This window comes from Artemia franciscana, chromosome 2 (assembly GCF_032884065.1).
Source record: "Artemia franciscana chromosome 2, ASM3288406v1, whole genome shotgun sequence".
NCBI lineage: Eukaryota > Metazoa > Arthropoda > Branchiopoda > Anostraca > Artemiidae > Artemia > Artemia franciscana.
The window spans coordinates 39,671,378-39,690,103 of NC_088864.1; the positions used below are offsets into that span (position 1 = coordinate 39,671,378).

The window sequence follows — 18,726 nt, forward strand, 5'->3', positions numbered from 1 at the left end:
GTCATCAATGCCTACCAGATTTAAGTTAAAAAAACAAAGATTCGGCGATATGTACTTCATAGTGACGCTGAAAAATAAAGAAGAAAAAGAAAACTAAAAAAAGAAAAAAGGTAAAAAACTAAAAAAAAACTAAAAAGAAAAAACACTCAAAGAGAAATTAAAGACCGGAACACAAATGACGACCGAGGCAGAGGGAATATAACAGAAATTACAGACTGGGACACCCAGACACAAATCACGACCGGGACACAGGGAATATAAATGACGACCGGGACACAGGGACACAACTACAACGGGGACGCCGGGGAGCACAGGGGGATATATAAATGACGACGGGGACACAGGGAATGTTCGATTAGCAATCACCATCAACAAAGCTCAAGGACAATCATTAGAATCATGAGGTATAACTAAAAAACTAAAAAAGGTAAAAAACTAAAACCTAAAAAAAGACCAATTCAAAAACGAATGTATATACAGACCGGGACACCGGGACACAAATGACGACTGGGACACCGGGACACAGGGAATATAAATGACGACCGGGACACTCAAAGAGAAATTACAAACTGGGACAAAGGGACACAAATGACAACCGGGACACAGGGAATATAAATGACGACCAGGACACAGGGAAACATCATTAGAATAATGAGGTATAGATCTGAATACGGATTGTTTTTCTCATGGACAATTATATGTTGCGTGTTCAAGAGTCAGTGAGCCTGATAATCTATTTATATGCACAGACAATGGGACAGCGAAGAATGTTGTATATTCGCATGTTTTACGTAGTTAAAAACATATACTTATATCAATCTCTATTCACAGGTGGGACACAGGGACACAACTACAATGGCGCGTAACTAATATGGCGTGTAACGACTTACGCGCGCAGGGGGGCTCGGGGGGGCGCGAAGCACCCCACCAACTAGGTGTTGGGGTGGCGCGAAGCACTACTCCAACAGCTAGTTTAAAATAAAAGTCTTCATACTTTAAATTTCTTCTTCTACATATAGGTAACCGTCGACAACGATAAATAGCGACACCTCGTTAGAATTCAGCTTGTACTCATCTTGGAATGCAAAGTCAGAGTCCCATTTGTTACAATACAATGTAACTTCGCTTTTATCATATTCCTTTGTAAAATTTATAATGCTATTTTGATTCATATTATAAAACTAACTTATTTCAATATGGTTAGTTGAAGCCATTCCAGACACAATATCCTCATGTAAAGAATTACTTTGTGTAGCAGTCAAATAAAAATCAGTATATAACTTTGAAGACCACACTGCCTTTCCATGATGAAAGTAAAACAGTTCAAAATAGGGATGAAACCTTTTTATTGACAGTGAACGGATACAAAATTTAACTGGATATTTCGAACACACATACAGTGTTCATCATGTACTGCTGATGATGAACACTGTATATGTGTTCGAAATATCCAGTTAAATTTTGTATCTGTTCACTGTCAATAAAAAGGTTTCATCCCTATTTTGAACTGTTTTACTTTCGTTAAAAATCAGTATGCTCATATTTATAGTAGCCAGTATCTTCAGAGCGATGTCGTAAAAACCAGGCTCTTTTATCAACGATATACTGCAACGGGTTCATATACTTGTACCGACTCGCCATTTATCAATGGCGAAATTCCTTCAAAACTTCAAAACCAGCAATTGAAGCGTTGACCAAATTTTTCCTTCCAAAACAATTTAAAGCCACGACGATACCAGTATTTTAAAAATAAATTGAAATCACGTGTAGGGTTTTTTCTAATCATACTAGGGTAACTATTTTCTAGTCTATGACACTTGTCATAATGACAATTAGAGCATAGGAAGCCTCTGGTGTAAGAGTCACTAGCGTCTTCAAGACGGAAATTACAGTCTTTAAATTGCCCCTGTGTATGCTCTATGCAATTTAAATTGATTGTATAATCTACATTTTTCCTCATAGTCATAAATAATAGTGTAATTCTTAAAGGAGACTAGCATAAACATAATGACATGAATAAGACATTCCTTTCACTTCTGACTGTCTTACTTCCAAAATGAAACTGACTTGCAATCGATAAAATGGATGTTTCTTTTACTTCTAGGAGGAGTAATTGAGTGACGTCACAAAACCTATTCGGTTAGGATTTTCCAAATTATTGGTTTTTGCCATGCAAAAATATTTGTCTCGAATGAATTTCTAGGTAGTGTTAAAAAGCAAATACGCAATATCGTTTTGCTGTTTCAATTAGTATGTCAATAAATTGAGTAATTGCATCTGGCTCACGACCTAAAAGTTTCATACAACAATCCAAAGATGGAATTTTTAATTATATTGTCAAACATTCTTTGAGAAAATATTTTCCATTGAACAGATAATTCTTGAAAATGATCATTTAGAATCAAGCATTTTTCCAAAATCGTTGAAAATGACGATTTAGAATCAAACTGTTTTCCAAAATCACAAGATTCCACATTGACTTTTTGTTTTTACAATCAAACATTTTTAATATTGACACTTTCACTGCCGAGTACAGACTAACAAAGAATGAAGATTCTTTCTACTCTCTCATTGCCAGTAAAATATCAAACAACAAGAAAAATATTTTCAAAAATGGAGTAGTAACAAAATCACTCCTTTCTTATATATTGATTTAGATCATTGTCTTCAATATATTTCATTAATGCATTCAATACATCTTGTAGCCTCTGTGTATGCATTATATTCGCTTTTGCTGCAAAGAATAACCGTTCTTTCAACTTGGATTTGCTCAACAATATAATATGTCTTGCAAATATCTCGTCCAATTTTAGGGCTAGACAACAACCTCGTGTGATTAGAGTAAAAGCATCCATTACTAATGAAAATACTAAGAACAATATCCAAAATGTTGATGGACTGAACCCTTTTTCAATAGTGAGGTAAGTTGACCGATAGATCTAACAGTTTACGTGGTATTGGAGACAATGGAATCACTCGATATCCCCGTTTAAATAGTAGCGGCTGTTCTCTTCTTTGTCCTATAAAATCAATTGTCTCTCTAATTGCTCTGCTCATAGAAATCGACTGCAAATTCGCTTGCATAAAATGGTGGATACATTAGAAGGATGTAAGGACCGGCGGGGATATGGAGGGATGTGGTGGCCTTGAAGGTGTTTAAAGTACGTCCAAAGAAATTCTGAAGTTAAGAAGCCCTGGCCCTCAAAGGTTTTTCAAAAAGAGTCAGAGAAACTATGATATAACAATCTTGTAAATCCTGAAGTAAACAAGGCCCCTGGAGGTTTTTACAGAACAATCTTAGAAATCCCTGGGTCCAAAAGGCCCCTGAAGGTTTCTCCCTACACCTTAGGTTTTTTAAGAATAACACCCAAGGAAACCATGAATTAAAGAAACCCTGGCTCTTGTATGTTCTTAAACATAATGCCCAACGAAATACTGGGGTAAAGAAGCCATGGCCTTTGCGGGCCTTTTAAAAGAAACCATTAGGTATAGCCCAAGGAAATCTTGATTTAGCGGGCTTCTGAAGGCTTTTAAAAGGAAATCCGTCAGTAAACAAGCCCATACCCTTAGATTTTTTAAACGTAACAACCATAAAAAAAATGTTTCCTGTGCCGCAATATGCAAAAGTAGACATTCTCTATGACGCGCACCTGCTGGTTCCCATGGAAAGATGGGAAAGGGATGTCTTTAAAAACCAGGGATGTTTTTAAAAGCAGGGAAAGGGTGTCTTCAAAAGCATTATGGCAATACTACTGGCAGCTAGCATAACCTGCAGCCCTTACCTCGGGGGCTATGGGGGGTTTTGTCAGCTCCAGAGGTATAATTATTTGACCTTTACTATTTTGAACAAAATGACCATCTCAAAATTGCGCCAGATGCATTTGATGAAAGGTGGCGTGAGGGGGATAGTAGCCCTCGGATCCCTTTTGACTTTTAAAAATAACAACAGAACTACCAATTTCCAATTGAGTAAGCCACCTCTGAAATTTATAGGATGATATCTTCCATATTAAGTTTCTCTGGAAAAAAATAAATAATAAAACATTGAAGCCATATGGTCTAAAAGCAACACTATGGTTTTGCCTCTGATTAGAAATTAAATTTTAAAAAACAAGTTTTCTCATCTGAAAGTAAGGAGCAACAGTAAAACTTGACACATACCGAAATTGCTCTGTATATGAGGAGGGCTCTTCCTTCCTCAACCCTTGCTCCTTACGGTAACAGTTTAAAGGTTATAAAAATACTTTGGTTTTCAATCAGAATCAACAGCCCTTGTGTTTGAGTAGTCTTTCTTAAGGATTGAAAACAAAAAGTCAGACTTTAGCCTAGAAAGCGAGATTAAACACTATTTTTTTATTTAATTTAAAACCGTTTTTGAAATCTTGGTAGGAATTCCCCTTCGCCCTCCTCCCTCGATGGAACATTTTTCCCAAAAATCCTCTTGGGGAAATTTCCTCTACACGGATAATTTTTCCTGTGGAAAATATCCCCTCTCTTATTAAAAATTACACGAAAATTTTCCGTATATTTCCAAATGACAAATAATATAGTTTAAGCTGGTGGCTGGCCCCTATTTTTGCCCTATTTGGGATTTATGAATGAGAACTTATTTAATTTTGAATTCGAGTGTGAAGAGTTGTCTGAGTTGCGGAATGCATGTTTTGGACGAGTGTTTGGGAGTGAATGCTGGTTAATTGAGCGGATGGCTGAGAAGAACGCATGTGCTATTAAGCAGTTGAGTAAAATTCTTCGTTTACGGGTTAAACATAGGGAATCACATTTAAGGGGATAGCTTGTTACCATTTTTAGGATTTGACTTATGTTATGATTGGTATTTGTTGGTTAAAATGTTGAGCCTTGGTATGTTTCTTTTTTGTCGTCTTGCTCTTGTTTTTTTCGTGTTTTTTCTTCTTTTTTTTATTTGTATTATCTAGAATTGTATTTTGTTCCTGAGCTTTGTTTATAGACTGAGCTTTGTGTTGCTATGGCCCACAGGCTTTTTGAAATAAATTTTATCTTATTTATGAATTATACAGGTAAATTGTGTAACTTACGGCCTTTCCACAATAGCTATAGGGGGTCAAGTCATCAGAAAAAGCATAATTATTGGACCTTTGGACTATGATGAATCAAATGGCTATCTTAAAACTTTGCTCAGACGTGTTTGGAGAAAAATAGGTGTGGGAGTGAGGGGGAAGGGGGTAGTTGAACCCCCATTAATTGAAAAACCCCACTAGAACTTTTAATTTCTTTTCGAATGAGCTATCTTCAAATGTTCTTGGACCACTGGTTCGATGCAATCACCCATTAGGAAAAAAAAACAACAAATTCATAAAAACACATCTGTTATCTTTGTTCTGCTAAAAGCAAAAGGCCACTTCTGTTGACTGGTGATCTAAAACGTATTCGCATAAATTATTACCGGTACTGAAAATTTCTTTTATATCTACCTCGTTCTTACCGGAATACAAAACTGGTTAAAAGTATTGTGCGACAGCTATTAGTGGTGCTTTCGAAAAATTATCTGCGAAGCTAGCTATTGAAGCGCTTTATAGGCTAGGATGTTTTCATCGCCTTATCCGTCTTTTTTCTGTATGTGATTAAATTTGTTTCTTTTGTATTACTTTTGCTGTTTTTTTTTTGTGTGTTTTACTTCACTTAACCTCTGTTTTGTGAAGTGGGTGATAAATAAATTATTATTATTATTATTAAAACAACAAACAAACAAAGTTCTACTATTTTGTAGATAGGAGCTTGAAACCTCTATAGTAGAGCTCACTGATATGCTAAATCTGATGGTGTGATTTTCTTCAGGATAACCTCACTTTTTAGGGGTGTTTGGGGTGTCTATTGTTATCAATTTTTCTTTTTTAGATTTTCAGTTACTATTGAGCCGCGTCGCTCCTTACTTATAGTTCGTTACAACAAACTGTTTGTGGATGCGTAAACAATGGGTGAATTGAATTAATTTTACCCCTTGTCCAAGGGACTGCAGGGGGGGGGGGGCTTACAATCTTAGAGACATAGTTTCTGGACCTTTCAATTATGCTGAAAAAATGGCTATCTCAAAATTTTAATTGGATGAGATTGGAGAATTAATGGGCGTGTGAGGGGTTTGGTTTCGCTTCAATCATTTTTGATTCTTCAAAACAGCACTAGAACTATCAATTTCCAATCGAATGAGCTCCTCCCGAAATTTTTACAACAATTGCTTCCATACGAAGCGCCTTGGTGAAAAGAAAAAAAAAAGTACATTGTGTCCATATCGCTCTTTGGTTAGGCAGCGCTATTGAAATGCCTGCGATAATTTTGGCTTGATCCAGTATTTTGTGTAGCTGCTCCATTAATTTCTATTAAAATTTTGTTTAGAATTTTGTTTTGTAATTTTCTATGACACCAGATATAATAAAATATTAAATCTAATTAAAATTCAGCAGAAATGGAATAGTAAAGAAGGTAAAACAGTTAAACTAGTAAATGACCATCTACCTGTATAATTTGTAAGTGTGTATATTAGACTAAGCGTGTATATTAAAAGTGTGTGTGTAAGTGTGTATATTAAACTAGAAACCAGTTTATTTTTATATAAAAATAGGGCGTAAATGCAAAAGAAATTAGTAAGCCCAACTTGCTCGGTAGGTAGAGCATCACATATCCAATTCGATTCATAGACTTGAGCTTACCCAGTTCATCTCACGGCTGGATTATCCAGAAGGAACCTTCAAGAAAATTTTTATGGGGAATAGGCAAAACAGTTTTCCCCTGATCCTTACATAAGGGCATAAACTACGCTTTCTCCTTTTTTTATTTATTTTTTTATGTCTGTTGTTCAACAGGCTTTGCTGCTAGTTGGTGAATAAGTAGGGCTAATCAAAAAGATTCTACTGGGGTATTAGGGTGTTGATTTTTCTATATAAGTGTCCTCTCCTTTTAAAGGCACTCCTGCAAATATATCATTCTGGACTGCAGTGCTGACATGGCTCAAAAGGTCATCATAGGACACGTGAAGGATGTCCATCTTGGAAGGCGAAATTTTCATTATCTTTTGACTGGATTGGTAAGTTTTGTTAATTATTGATTAGGGATTTCCTTTGCTATTATTTGTTATGTTTCCGTGAGAAAACGTCGTCACCTTGAAGAGCCAAATGGTAATGAATACAAAAGATTAGAAACTATTAATAAAACATCAGTTTTAAAAATAGAATCGCGTGGACAATTCTTCATCTAATAATCTGAAAGACATATAGTCCTTTGTTTATTTTCTTAAGAGTTTTTCTACTTAATAACTGTTGACGAGTCCACCAGAATCCTTAAACCAATAGTCTTAATGCCTGAATACCTGACAAGGTCTGTGGAATGAGTGATCGAGGCCACAACTACTTGAGTATACTGCTACCGAATGTTCATAAATTTATGTGTATATGGATTGAGAAACATTTAGTTTACTTGTAAAAAAAATTTGTGACTCCAAAATATTTTTATTCTTTCCCAGGATTAGAATTTTCTACAAATGTAACAATCAGTAGGAATTTAACTTTTCGTTCTCTTTGTTTACCTAAAACATCCTATGGTACGTCTAAAAAAAGTACATTTGTTTGTTTCTTGAGAAATTTTGAGCAATGTGATTGGCTTACAAAAATAGGCCACATATGTAGACCAGTAAATTGAATCATACTTTCTTGATGTGGATTTATACAAAGTAATTTCTTTTTCTCTTTGCAACAAGACGGTGAATTGAAATCAAACTTCAAAAGAAAAAATTATTTGCCATTTAGCCGTGCTTTACGAAATTAAAATGGTACAAGTGCGAACTAGATATAATAGCAACTTAAAAAGAGAAAAACTTAAGGAAAAAAAACTAATGAATAGTGGTGCTCCCCGAATTTGTATTTCTTATATAATCAAAAATAGCCTTTTGCAAATATTGGTAATTAATCTCTGCAATCGAGATACGTGTTTGATGTGATTTTGTCAGATGCAAACTCCAACATCAGCTTATGACATTCACAAGAATTAGTCCAAACCAGTTGCTTGGACTAAATCTGTTTTCTGATTCTGAATCAAATATTTGCACGACTGACTCAGTCCAAATTTTTGCCCTAATTGAGTCTACGAGTGCGCTGAGCCATGCATGAAGAAGGGGAGACAAGCGTCAGCGCTCGAGGTAAAAGCCTTTTCGAGGGGGTTTCAAAATCCTTTTTGAATTCTTTAAAACGTTTCTATTCTTAATAAACTTTTACTATTAAGATAAATCGAATTAATATTTATCATTTCTGAATTGATTTCGAAGGTCAATTTTCTTACTAGATATTTTTTTTCAAAATGTGTTTTAAACTTTTGATTATTATGGGCCGTGGTTTGCTTTTTACTAAATTGCTAAAAGGTTTGAGAGGTATAGCATAAAAAACATTATAAACCTCTGGCAATTAGTTTTAGACCCTGTGTATTTGTATGGTACCCGTTTCATGCTACCCAGCATTCCCACTCCAGTGATTGCACAACAAATCTCCTTTTTGGTGCCGTTTTTTACTTAATGACTGAGTTATGGAAAGTGGTTTACAACGTCTATGTAGATTAAATGATCAAGAACTCAGAAACAGACCATTATAATTTCTCTCTTCTATGTAGCAGTAGCCTGCTACTTCTCCTAGTCAGCCTATGATTTATGAATCTTACTAGGAAAATGAAATAGAGAGCAAATAAGAGGGAGGATTTACAAAACACAGGTTTAAGGTTTTTGAACATTGAGATTAATGCGGTACCCTATCAAGCTTCCTAACCTTTCCACGCCAAGTTTGGCACTGAAAATACAAATTTTCCTTCTATATAGAGCTTTATGTCAGTATTACCAAGATTTATTTATAAAAAGCTCGAATCTATGTATATAAAAATAAGTTGTCTCTGTGTGTGTGTGTGTCGAGTGACGTCATGTTTGTGTGTCGACTAACGTCATGTTTGTCGACTGACGTCATTATAAGGATTGAGCTGTATGCGTCATGAAGTTGTTTGTCGACTGACGTCATGTTTGTTAACTGATGAAATTACATACTGGGACACAAATGACGACCGGGGCACAGGGAATATAAATGACGACCGGGACACTCAAAGAGATATTACAAAATGGGACACCGGGACACAAATGACGACCGGGACACAGGGAATATAAATGACGACCGGGACACAGGGACACATCATTAGAATAATGAGGTATATATCTGAATACGGATTGTTTTTCCCCTGGACAATTATATGTTGCTTGTTCAAGAGTCAGTAAACCTGACAAGCACAGACAATGGGACAGCAAAGAATGTTATGTATTCGCATGTTTTACGTAGTTAAAAACATATATAGATATATCTATGTCTATTCACAGGTGGGACACAGGGACACAACTACAATGGCGCGTAACGACTTACACGCGCGGGGGGGGGGGGGGCTTGGGGGGTCACGAAGCGCCCCACAAACTAGGTGTTGGGGTGGCGCTTCGCGCCACCCCAACAGCTAGTATACATATAAGAATAGCTTTTAAATAAAACCTTAAGCAGTTCTATATGACGATGCAGTTGCCTGCTAGTTCTCTTAGTCAATAGACGGCTTATGAAACAAAGATAAATAAAAGATGAATAAAACTATTAAAAGATTAAAAAAAAAAAACTATGCTAAAAGATTTTTCGTAAAAGCAATTCCTAGAGGGGGTTTCCTGTTTTTTGTTTTATGTCGTTTGATGATATCTTATGCTAAGTTTTTGTAAAAGAAGCTTTTCATGAAGAAAATCAAGGGACAAGAATTTTTAATTCAAGTTTCCGTGCTAGCTTATAAGATACATTCGATTGCCTTGTCTTAAAGTCCACTAGTTTCCGAACTAGATATTTCTTAGAAAAACTGGGCCGGAGAATGGGGCCGGCTAGTCTTTTTGTACCATGAAACAGCCATATACGCCAAACTAGGGTAAAAATGGTATTGAACGGAAACTTTGGGATACCCTATCGGTTTAAAACTGTGTAAAACACTGATTAAGCCTTCCACTTTCAGAGTCATAAAACAAGCAAAATCAAGAATAACTATTGGTTGTCGGAACGACAGATCTATTAAACAAGAAGCCACGCAAGCTCTCCTTGTCCTTGACATGGAGAATTACAGTATTGATATATTAAACCTTTCTGAGACCAAAATCTTCGGTTCTGGCTCTACAGTAATTATAGCATTCGAAACGGTACAACAGTTCCACTTTTTAGACTCTGGAATAAACGATAGTTTAGGACTCCATGGCGTTGGTTTTATCATGAACCAAACAAACAGAAACGCACTTCTTGAGTGGGATCCTGTTTCTCCCCGACTGGTTTGGCTTAAGTTTAAAAGAAGCCCTGCAATCGTGTCCATTCTCTCCACATACATCCCTACTCGTGATGCCGTAGTTACTGCTAAGGATGAATTCTATAAGGAATTTCAACAACTGTCTTTTCAGTTGCTGCATCAGACTACCTGATTATTGCAAGGGACTTCGACGCGAGAGTTGGTCTATCTGATATCCCCAAACAAGTCCTTGGAAAGTTCGGACAGGAGCAGGGATGTGAAAACAGGCAGAGGCTGGCGGGCTACGTTTTAATGAATCATCTTCTTATAACCAACACCATATTTCAGAACAAGCCAAGCCACATACTGACCATGCATTGCAACCAAGGTGTTACTAGGGCCCAAATTGACTTTATTCTCGTCCTGCAGCCTTGGAGAAATTCAGCAATAGACTCCCGCTCTTATAATAGTGCACACAGAGGCTCAAAATCAGGATCCAATCACAAGCTTGCGCTTGCAAAAACTCTAAATCGCAAGTCATCTTGGAGAAGGAATAAACGGAAAACCCGAGTCGACATTGATAAGCTGCAAGATAAAAAAGTTCAGCAAACTCTAAATATGGAGCTAACAAATCTTTTTGATACCCTGAACTTGAATGAAGAGGAAAACCAGGACCCTGAGCAAATATGGAAGACCTTTTAAACAGTGATGAGAGACCACTGAAGAGATCCTAGGCCGAAGAAAGTAAAACGACAGCATTGGATTACCACCAGAACCCTGTTAATAGTCGAAGAACGTAGGAAAAAAAATTAGCGGCCCCTAAACATATCACGAAAGAGATGTGCAGACAGGTCAAGTGCTCTGCTCGTCTAGACCACCGTAAAATGTGGGAAGAGACTGCTTTGTCTATAGAAATAGCAGCAAGCACTAATGACACCCAAAAATTCTGCCAGGTTCTTAAGGATTCGACTTCTGACTTAAGGATTCACTTCCAAACGCTACTCAACCAATCCCGTCATCAATTCCTGGTTGTTTCCCCCCTCGTCTTAAAAAAGAACCTTATAATATCGAGCTGGCTGGAAAAACAAGAGCGGAGATACTCAAAGCGATTAAGGCCAAGAAGAACAACCAAGCCCAAGGGCATGATGGTGAGGGTAGGTCCATGGTATTCTTGAAGAAGTATGGAGGACCAACACTTACTCAAAGGATTAGAGGACACCAGTTTATCTCCATTTTTACAGGAAAGCTGATAAAACTGAGTGCAAAATTACCGAGAAAAAGTCCAATTAACATTGCAGTAAAAAAATTTAGGATTATTCTCCTTAACCGTTTCAAGGAGTGAGGGAGAAAAGAACTCGCAAAAATCAAGCTGGTTTTGGTCCTGGTAGAGGCTGCATTGACATTATTTTTGCACTCTACCTCATTATCAAGCAGTTTGAAAGGTAATTTGCCCATGATCCTGATATTTCTAGTCTTCTTCAATTACTCCTCAAAACTTTGGAATATTCTTGAAAATGATGGAATGCCCCTTAATTTGTCGAAGTTTTTAAAGCATACTACAAAGGTTCTCTGAGCCATGTTCGAGTTTACGATGAAGAGAATGAAAAATATCCGGTTGAGTTCGGAGCAAAACAAGGCTGAGTCCTGTCTCCGACTCCGTTTAACTATTGTTCTGATTGGGGGCTTGAAAATGCCCTATCTTCTCATCCAGTGAGTTTAGATTGGACATAACTTTTCACTTGAATACCTTGAATATGCCGAGGGTGTCCAAATCCTCTTGGAGCCAGAGAAAGCTCGACCTCTTTTCGATGAGGTAGTTACTTAGGCAGATCGTATTGCTTTGAAAGTAAGTACAGGAGAGACAAAGTTTATAGCAGCGATTGCAAAAAGCACAGCCGGTCATTTCTTCACTTAGAAAACCGTCGTGGAACCAGTGCGAAATTAGTTGAAGAGCTAAGGCGGGAGTCTACCTGGCTTTAGTTTGAACAATCCTTCTTTATGGATACAAAACTTGGTCAGAAAAGCGACTATATGAAAATACATTGAAGGTGTTTTAGCATACCTGTCTGCGTAGCATTCTCAGGTTAAATCTGAATGATCATATATCAAAAGTTGATATACGACAAATCTGTGGTATCAAGAGATGGGTTGCCATCACGATCAGGAAGTGTTGACTGAAATAGTTGGGCCATGTCTTACGGAGGCCCACAGAGTACTTGCCTCGCCGAATCCTTTTATCTGAGCCACATAGCTCATGAAAGAGAAACCAAGGAGAAAAGTGGAAAAGCTGGTGGAACTTGGTTAAATCAAATCTTGAACCTATTGGAGAGCTCTGAAGGTTTTGTCACAGATTGAAAACTTGGCTTTCACTTGCAAAGCAGCTGGCAGAAGTCCGCACAACGTGATTCGAACAGGTCTCGAAGATCCTTGATACCGGGTAAGTTGGAAACATCTGGTCCCTTCCACAAGTACAACTAAGTTCTTACAGTGGCCTAGCCGCGACGGCATATCCGTAAACGTTTGCAGTAAAGAGCTATGGTGGCAACTCGTCTTAAATCTAAAAGACCAAAAAGTTATCTTGATGATTAAATTAAAAATAAGTTTTATTCAAATGAAACAAAGAGAGAGATTTAAACTTAAAGCCGACATATATTATTTTGTATATGACGTGGGGGGGGGCTAATCAATCCTTAAACCCCAGTTCTTTACGCAAAAGTTTTTCAGCACTTATAAATATTTCTTATTCCAAACCAACAGCCTTTGTGTTTAAGCAGTTGTTCTTGAAGAATCATAGGCAGCGCAATAGTGCTTCCAAAGTAAAGAGCGATGTGGACCCAGTATATTATTGTTTCTATGAATTTTTTGACTAAGGCACTTCGTATAGAAGGAACGGTCAAATTAACTTCCAAGTGTGCTCATTTTATTAGAAATTGTAAGTTCTAGTGCCCTTTTTAAGAGTTGAAAGTGATCAGAGGTTAACAAGCCCCCTCCCCATGTACTCTATTCTCTAAGTGCTTCCAATATAAATTTTTAGATAGCTATTCTATTTAGAACAGTCTAGAGGTCACATAGTAAGGCCTTCTTATTGAACCAAACACATCTTATTGAAATTGTGCGATAGTCGTTTTGGTTAAAATAGTCCAAAAGACATATGACAATGCCTTCAGGGTTAACAAAACACCCCAGAGATCAGGGGCAAGGGTTGTAAGTTATGCCTTGGGGGCATGTGAGTTTTTGCTGAATGGATGGTTATACAAACATCGGATGGGGCTTACTTGATTGAAAAATAAGAAGTTATAGTGCCGTTTTAAACAGTCAAAATTCATTGAAAGGCAACCAGCCCCCCTTCCCCAAAAAATATCATTTTTTAAAATACATCCAATCAAAGTTTTGAGACAGCTATTTTGTTCAACATTATTGAAAGGCTAAGCAATTATGCCTTTGGGGATGTCTAATCGCCCATAGCCACCAAGGGCAAGGGCTATAAGTTAGGCAACTCGTTCATTGTTTACACATAGTATATGTTATTGAGAAAGATAGGTATGCTTGACCTTTGCGTTCCAAAAAAACCGAAGGGCATTCAGATGAGCCTTTCATAGGATGTTGAGGGGAGTATAAAACTAAATAATTAGACTTTATCTGCATACTACTACTACTACTAACAACTCACTGCAGCACGAAGCCAACCTGAGACCAACAAAGCTACGGACGCTCCTCCTTTCTCCCAATCTATTCAAAGCCTCCCTCTTTACACGCTCCCTGGAAGTTTCTTTTCCCTTAAATATTTCTTAATGATATCCTCCCACACCAGCTACGGATGACTTGTTTTTGTTTAGCTCTTAGCGGTTGGCCAAAAATCCCTCATCAGTCTTTCATCCGCGGAACGTGCCCAAGTCATCACAAACTTTATCTCATTATAACCCTAGAAAACGGGATAGAACCATATTTTTCGTACAGTCTACTGTTTGAAATACGGTCAGTCAGCCGGGTACCCAAGACAATCTGTAAGTAATTTCTTTGGAAAAATTTACCGCATTTTCATCCCGTTTTCAGGGTGCCTATGCTTCAGAACTGTATTTGACCGATGTCTTCACAGTTACTTCCAATATTCTAATCCTGGTATGCAGACTTCTCTTCGTATAATACCAAAACAATTTTTTTAACTGTGAAAAAACACCTTGAGCCTTGCCTATTCTACTTTAACATCTTCACTGCTCCTAACTTTTTTTTCAAATAATACTACCAAGGTAATTGCGGCTGTCACCATATCAATCTTTTTCCTACCCAGCGTAAGCGTCCTGGCTAAGTGAATGGCGCGCTGACTTGAGAATTCTTTTTCCAAGGGTCACGGGTTCGATCCCCGTCGTATGGGACGGGAGTTAGTGGTGTGACTCTGTAAACTCAGCTATAGTCGACCTAGCTCTAAATGAGTACGTGGAGAAATCTGGGAAAGGTAAGCAGGAGAGGTTTGCCAAAGCACAGGATTACTGGCCCCCATCCCCCCCAATAGCAGTTCCTGGCGGAAGGGCCAGGAAACGGAGATCAGCACCAGTGGTTTGGACATTGAGGGTCTATTGCCGTCATACTTACTTACTGAATTTTTTTTACTACCAAGCGTAACCTTTATATCTTCACTTATTCCTAGCCTTAGCGACTTAGTCTTCTTAACATTAATTTTCAAACCTATTCTAGCACTCTGAACTCACAAAACCTCTAAAAGTTCATTTATTTGCTCACACTTTCATCTGGGATACTTAAATGACCAGTATGATCTAAGTCCAGGAAAGTTTTTCCTCCCCATTCGATTCCACGTTTTGATAAATTAAAAGTTCTAGTTGCCTTTTTAAGTAACCGAAAAATTGGAGGGCGACTAGGCCTCCTCCACTGCTCCCTTTTCCCCAAAATCATTCGATCAAAACTATGAGAAAGCCATTTAGCCAAAAAAATAAATATACAAATTTTGCTTTAATTATTCATCTGCGGAGAGCCAAAAATCAAAACATGCATTAATTCAAAAACGTTCAGAAATTAAATAAAAAAACAAGTTTTTTAACTGAAAGTAAGGAGCGACATTAAAACTTAAAACGAACAGAAATTACTTCATATATGAAAGGGGCTGGTCCCTTTTCAACGCCCCGCTCTTTACGCTAAAGTTTTTTACTGTTTTAAAAAGTAGAGTCAAGAGAAAGCGTCAAACTTTAGCGTAAAGAGCGGGGCGTTGAGGAGGGACCAGCCCCTTTCGTATACGAAGTAATTTCTGTTCGTTTTAAGTTTTAATGTCGCTCCTTACTTTCAGTTATAAAAACTTGTTTTTTTTTATTTAATCACTTTCATAGATCGAGCCTAATTATACTAGTATCTTAGTAGTAGTGGTAGTAGTAGGAGCAGTAGAAGCAGCAGTATTAATAGCAATAGTAGCAGGTATATGCTGCATTTTAGTTAGTCAAACATTCCACTTATGATGCCCTAGAAGTTTTCTCTTTATACGGTAAGCCGTTCCAGAAATATTGCTGATACACCCGTATCAGCGATCTGAATGCACATAATATGTTTTGATTTAGTTCACCTTTCCCCTTAAAGTTTCCTCACATGTTCATTTCGATATTATCATCCTTGGTACTACTCGCTACAGAAGCAGTTGTTTTGGGGATAGTAGTAGTAGTAGTAGTAGTAATCGTAGCAGCAGTAATTGTAGTGGTAGAAGTAGTAGTAGTAGTATGGTGCAAATATTGCCTTTTTTGTAAATTGATAGTCTGGCTTATCATTTCTTCATTTCCTTTAATATACTTAGTTATTCCCTTAAACAACTCTTTTAGAGTTACGCCCTTTTGACAACATGTATGAAGATAACAATTTGCGAGGTTGCTGATGGTGTCTTAGGGAAGAGAATTAGTAATGCAGTTAGGAATGTTAGTGTAAGGTTTATCTTTAATAGAGAGGAGAAGGGGCTTGCACAAGAATTATGTCATTGATAGATCATATGAAAACAAAAAAGAAAAGTAAGGAAAGTGAAACAAGCCTTGAAATATAAAGGCTAAAAAGGTATGAGGTGCAGGCCATGGACAAAATTACTGAGGATCTAGTAGATGCAGCTAGCTGGCCTAATAGTAAAATTTTGTACTGGCATGCTAATAAATTGAGAGAGAGCAGTCAATCCGGAATTGTCCAAATTAAAGATAAGAAAGGGGTGCAATTAGTGATATGGAAAGAAGTGAGCAGAACAATTTGAGAATATGCTAAGCCCAGATAAAATTGCAGGAGAGGTCATGAAGGAAAATGGAAAAGTTTGGCATACCTTAGATGTGAAGGAAGATTTGTTTTGTGAGGAAGAATAAGCGACAGTTTCTGAAAGAACCTATCGCACCTAGCGATTGTAGGAAAACCCTAATTAAAAAAAACTGTATAATATAGGTGATAAGAGTGAGTATAATAATTATCGAGGCATTAGCCTGGTCTCTGGAGGTAGCAAATTACATTGTAATATGATACTTTTTAGACTGAGAAATGGCGTAGACAAAGTGATAAGAAAAAAACAGTGTGGTTTTAGAAAGGGTAGACGATGGGTCGAGTAAATTTTCACTCTTAGGTTAATAATTGAGAAGTGCCTGAGCTATCGAACACCTTGGTCCTAAGTTTTTTAGATTATGGGCAGGCATTCGATTCTGTTGATAGAAGACCTTAAACGAAGGTCTTTTCCTTGTATACAGGACAAACATATTAAAGTGACTGGTGCGATATACGATATTAATCTTAAGACTGTTTTCAATTGCTTCTTATGCATCCTTATGTTGTTGTAGGCGTTTCTCGAAATTCTGGTGGGTTCTCCCTACATAGAATTGACCACAGTCGCATGGTATTTGATAGACACCTCTTTGGCGAGTAACTGGAGTCTTATCTTTACCAGAATTTAGGAGATTTATGATTTTCAAATTATTGGTAAATACAACATACAGATTATTTTGTGTGCATACTTTTTTAAGATTTCTAGTGATTTATGGGATATATAGGAGGTAATTTACGTTTTGAGGCTTATCGGGATTTTCACATGGTAAATTATCGTTGATTTTATGGGAGTGCCTTTCCACTCTAGGGTTAATTGTATTATTAATAAATAAAAGAGGATACCCATTTCCAAAAAGTATGTCCCTGGTAAAATCTAGTTCAGCTGTGATGTAGGAATCAGAACTAATAGTCAGGGCACGATCTACGAGAGATATTACGACATCTCTTTTAACTTGTGGGGGGTGGTTTGATTCAAAATGTAAATATCTATTGTTTTGTGTTGGTTTTCTGTAAATAATAAAATTGAGTTCATCTAAGTTACGAATAATTAGAACATCTAGGAATGAGATTTTATTTGCACTTTCAATTTCTAAGGTACACTATAAATTCCTATCATATGTGTTAAGGTGATCTAAAAAAAACCCTAAGTTCATTTTCCCCATAGTTCCAAAGTGAAATTACGGTCATCCATGTAACGTTCCCAAAAGATATGATTCAAAAAATATGAATTTAATGCCCAATTTTCAATATGCTCTACATAAATATTCGCCAGTAACCCGGAAAGAGGCGCACCCATGGGTAAGCCATTTATTTGTTGGTAGAAAGAATTATGGAATTGGAAATACATTGAATACGTGTTACAAAGTTTAACCAAGGTCATTAAAAAGCCGTAATCTAATCCTGTTGCTGAAACTTCTATTAAATCATAATTTTCATTTATTTTATTTTCTAATAATTTCTCGGATTCTGTTACATTAATATTTGTATACATAGACACAATGTCAAAGCCACTGATAATTGTATTTTCTGAAATATTTACGTTTTTGAATTTTTCAACCAAATCGACCGAATTTCATATATAAGAATTTTGAGAAAAAAGCAAAGGTTTGAAGGCTTTAAATAAATATTTACCAATGTTGGAGGTGGGGGCTTTCGTACAAGCTACAATTGGTCTTAAAGGAATGCCTTGCTTATGTAATTTTGGTAGACCATAAAATTTTGGACAAAAACTGCATCGGGGGAAAAATTTATTATATAATTGTGGACAAATTTTACCATTTTGTTTTAGATCTTTCAATTTATTTATAATTTTATTTGCAAACTGATCAGTATGGTCGTGGGTTATAGTTTTATATGTAGTTTTGTCATTTAGATGTGCATAAATTTTTGTGTCGTCATCCTTCGTATCCATGACAACCAAAGAATTGCTTTTATCTGCTTTAGTTATAATAATGGACGGATCTTTGTGAAGATTGGATAGAATTCTTAGGTCACGCAAATTATCTGGTTTTATATTGGCGGGAGGATTAGCCTTTTTTATATTGTAAAGTGTATCAATAAGACAAGCCCTAAATTCGTCTGGGTTGGAATTGAAATCAGACTTAAGATTAATAATAATATTTTTTTAAATAGGGATTTAGGAGAATATTC

At 36.7% G+C, this 18,726-nt stretch overlaps 1 protein-coding gene across 1 annotated transcript in view; it reads left to right on the top strand.

Annotated features, from left to right (window-relative positions):
- LOC136041482 (glutamate receptor 1-like) overlaps positions 1 to 18,726 on the top strand; it is a 254,832-nt gene that overhangs the window by 50,440 nt on the left and 185,666 nt on the right. The window contains exon 6 of the mRNA XM_065726181.1: positions 6,937 to 7,057. Within this exon, the coding sequence (XP_065582253.1) occupies positions 6,937 to 7,057 (121 nt within the window). The remainder of the gene's footprint in view (positions 1 to 6,936; positions 7,058 to 18,726) is intronic.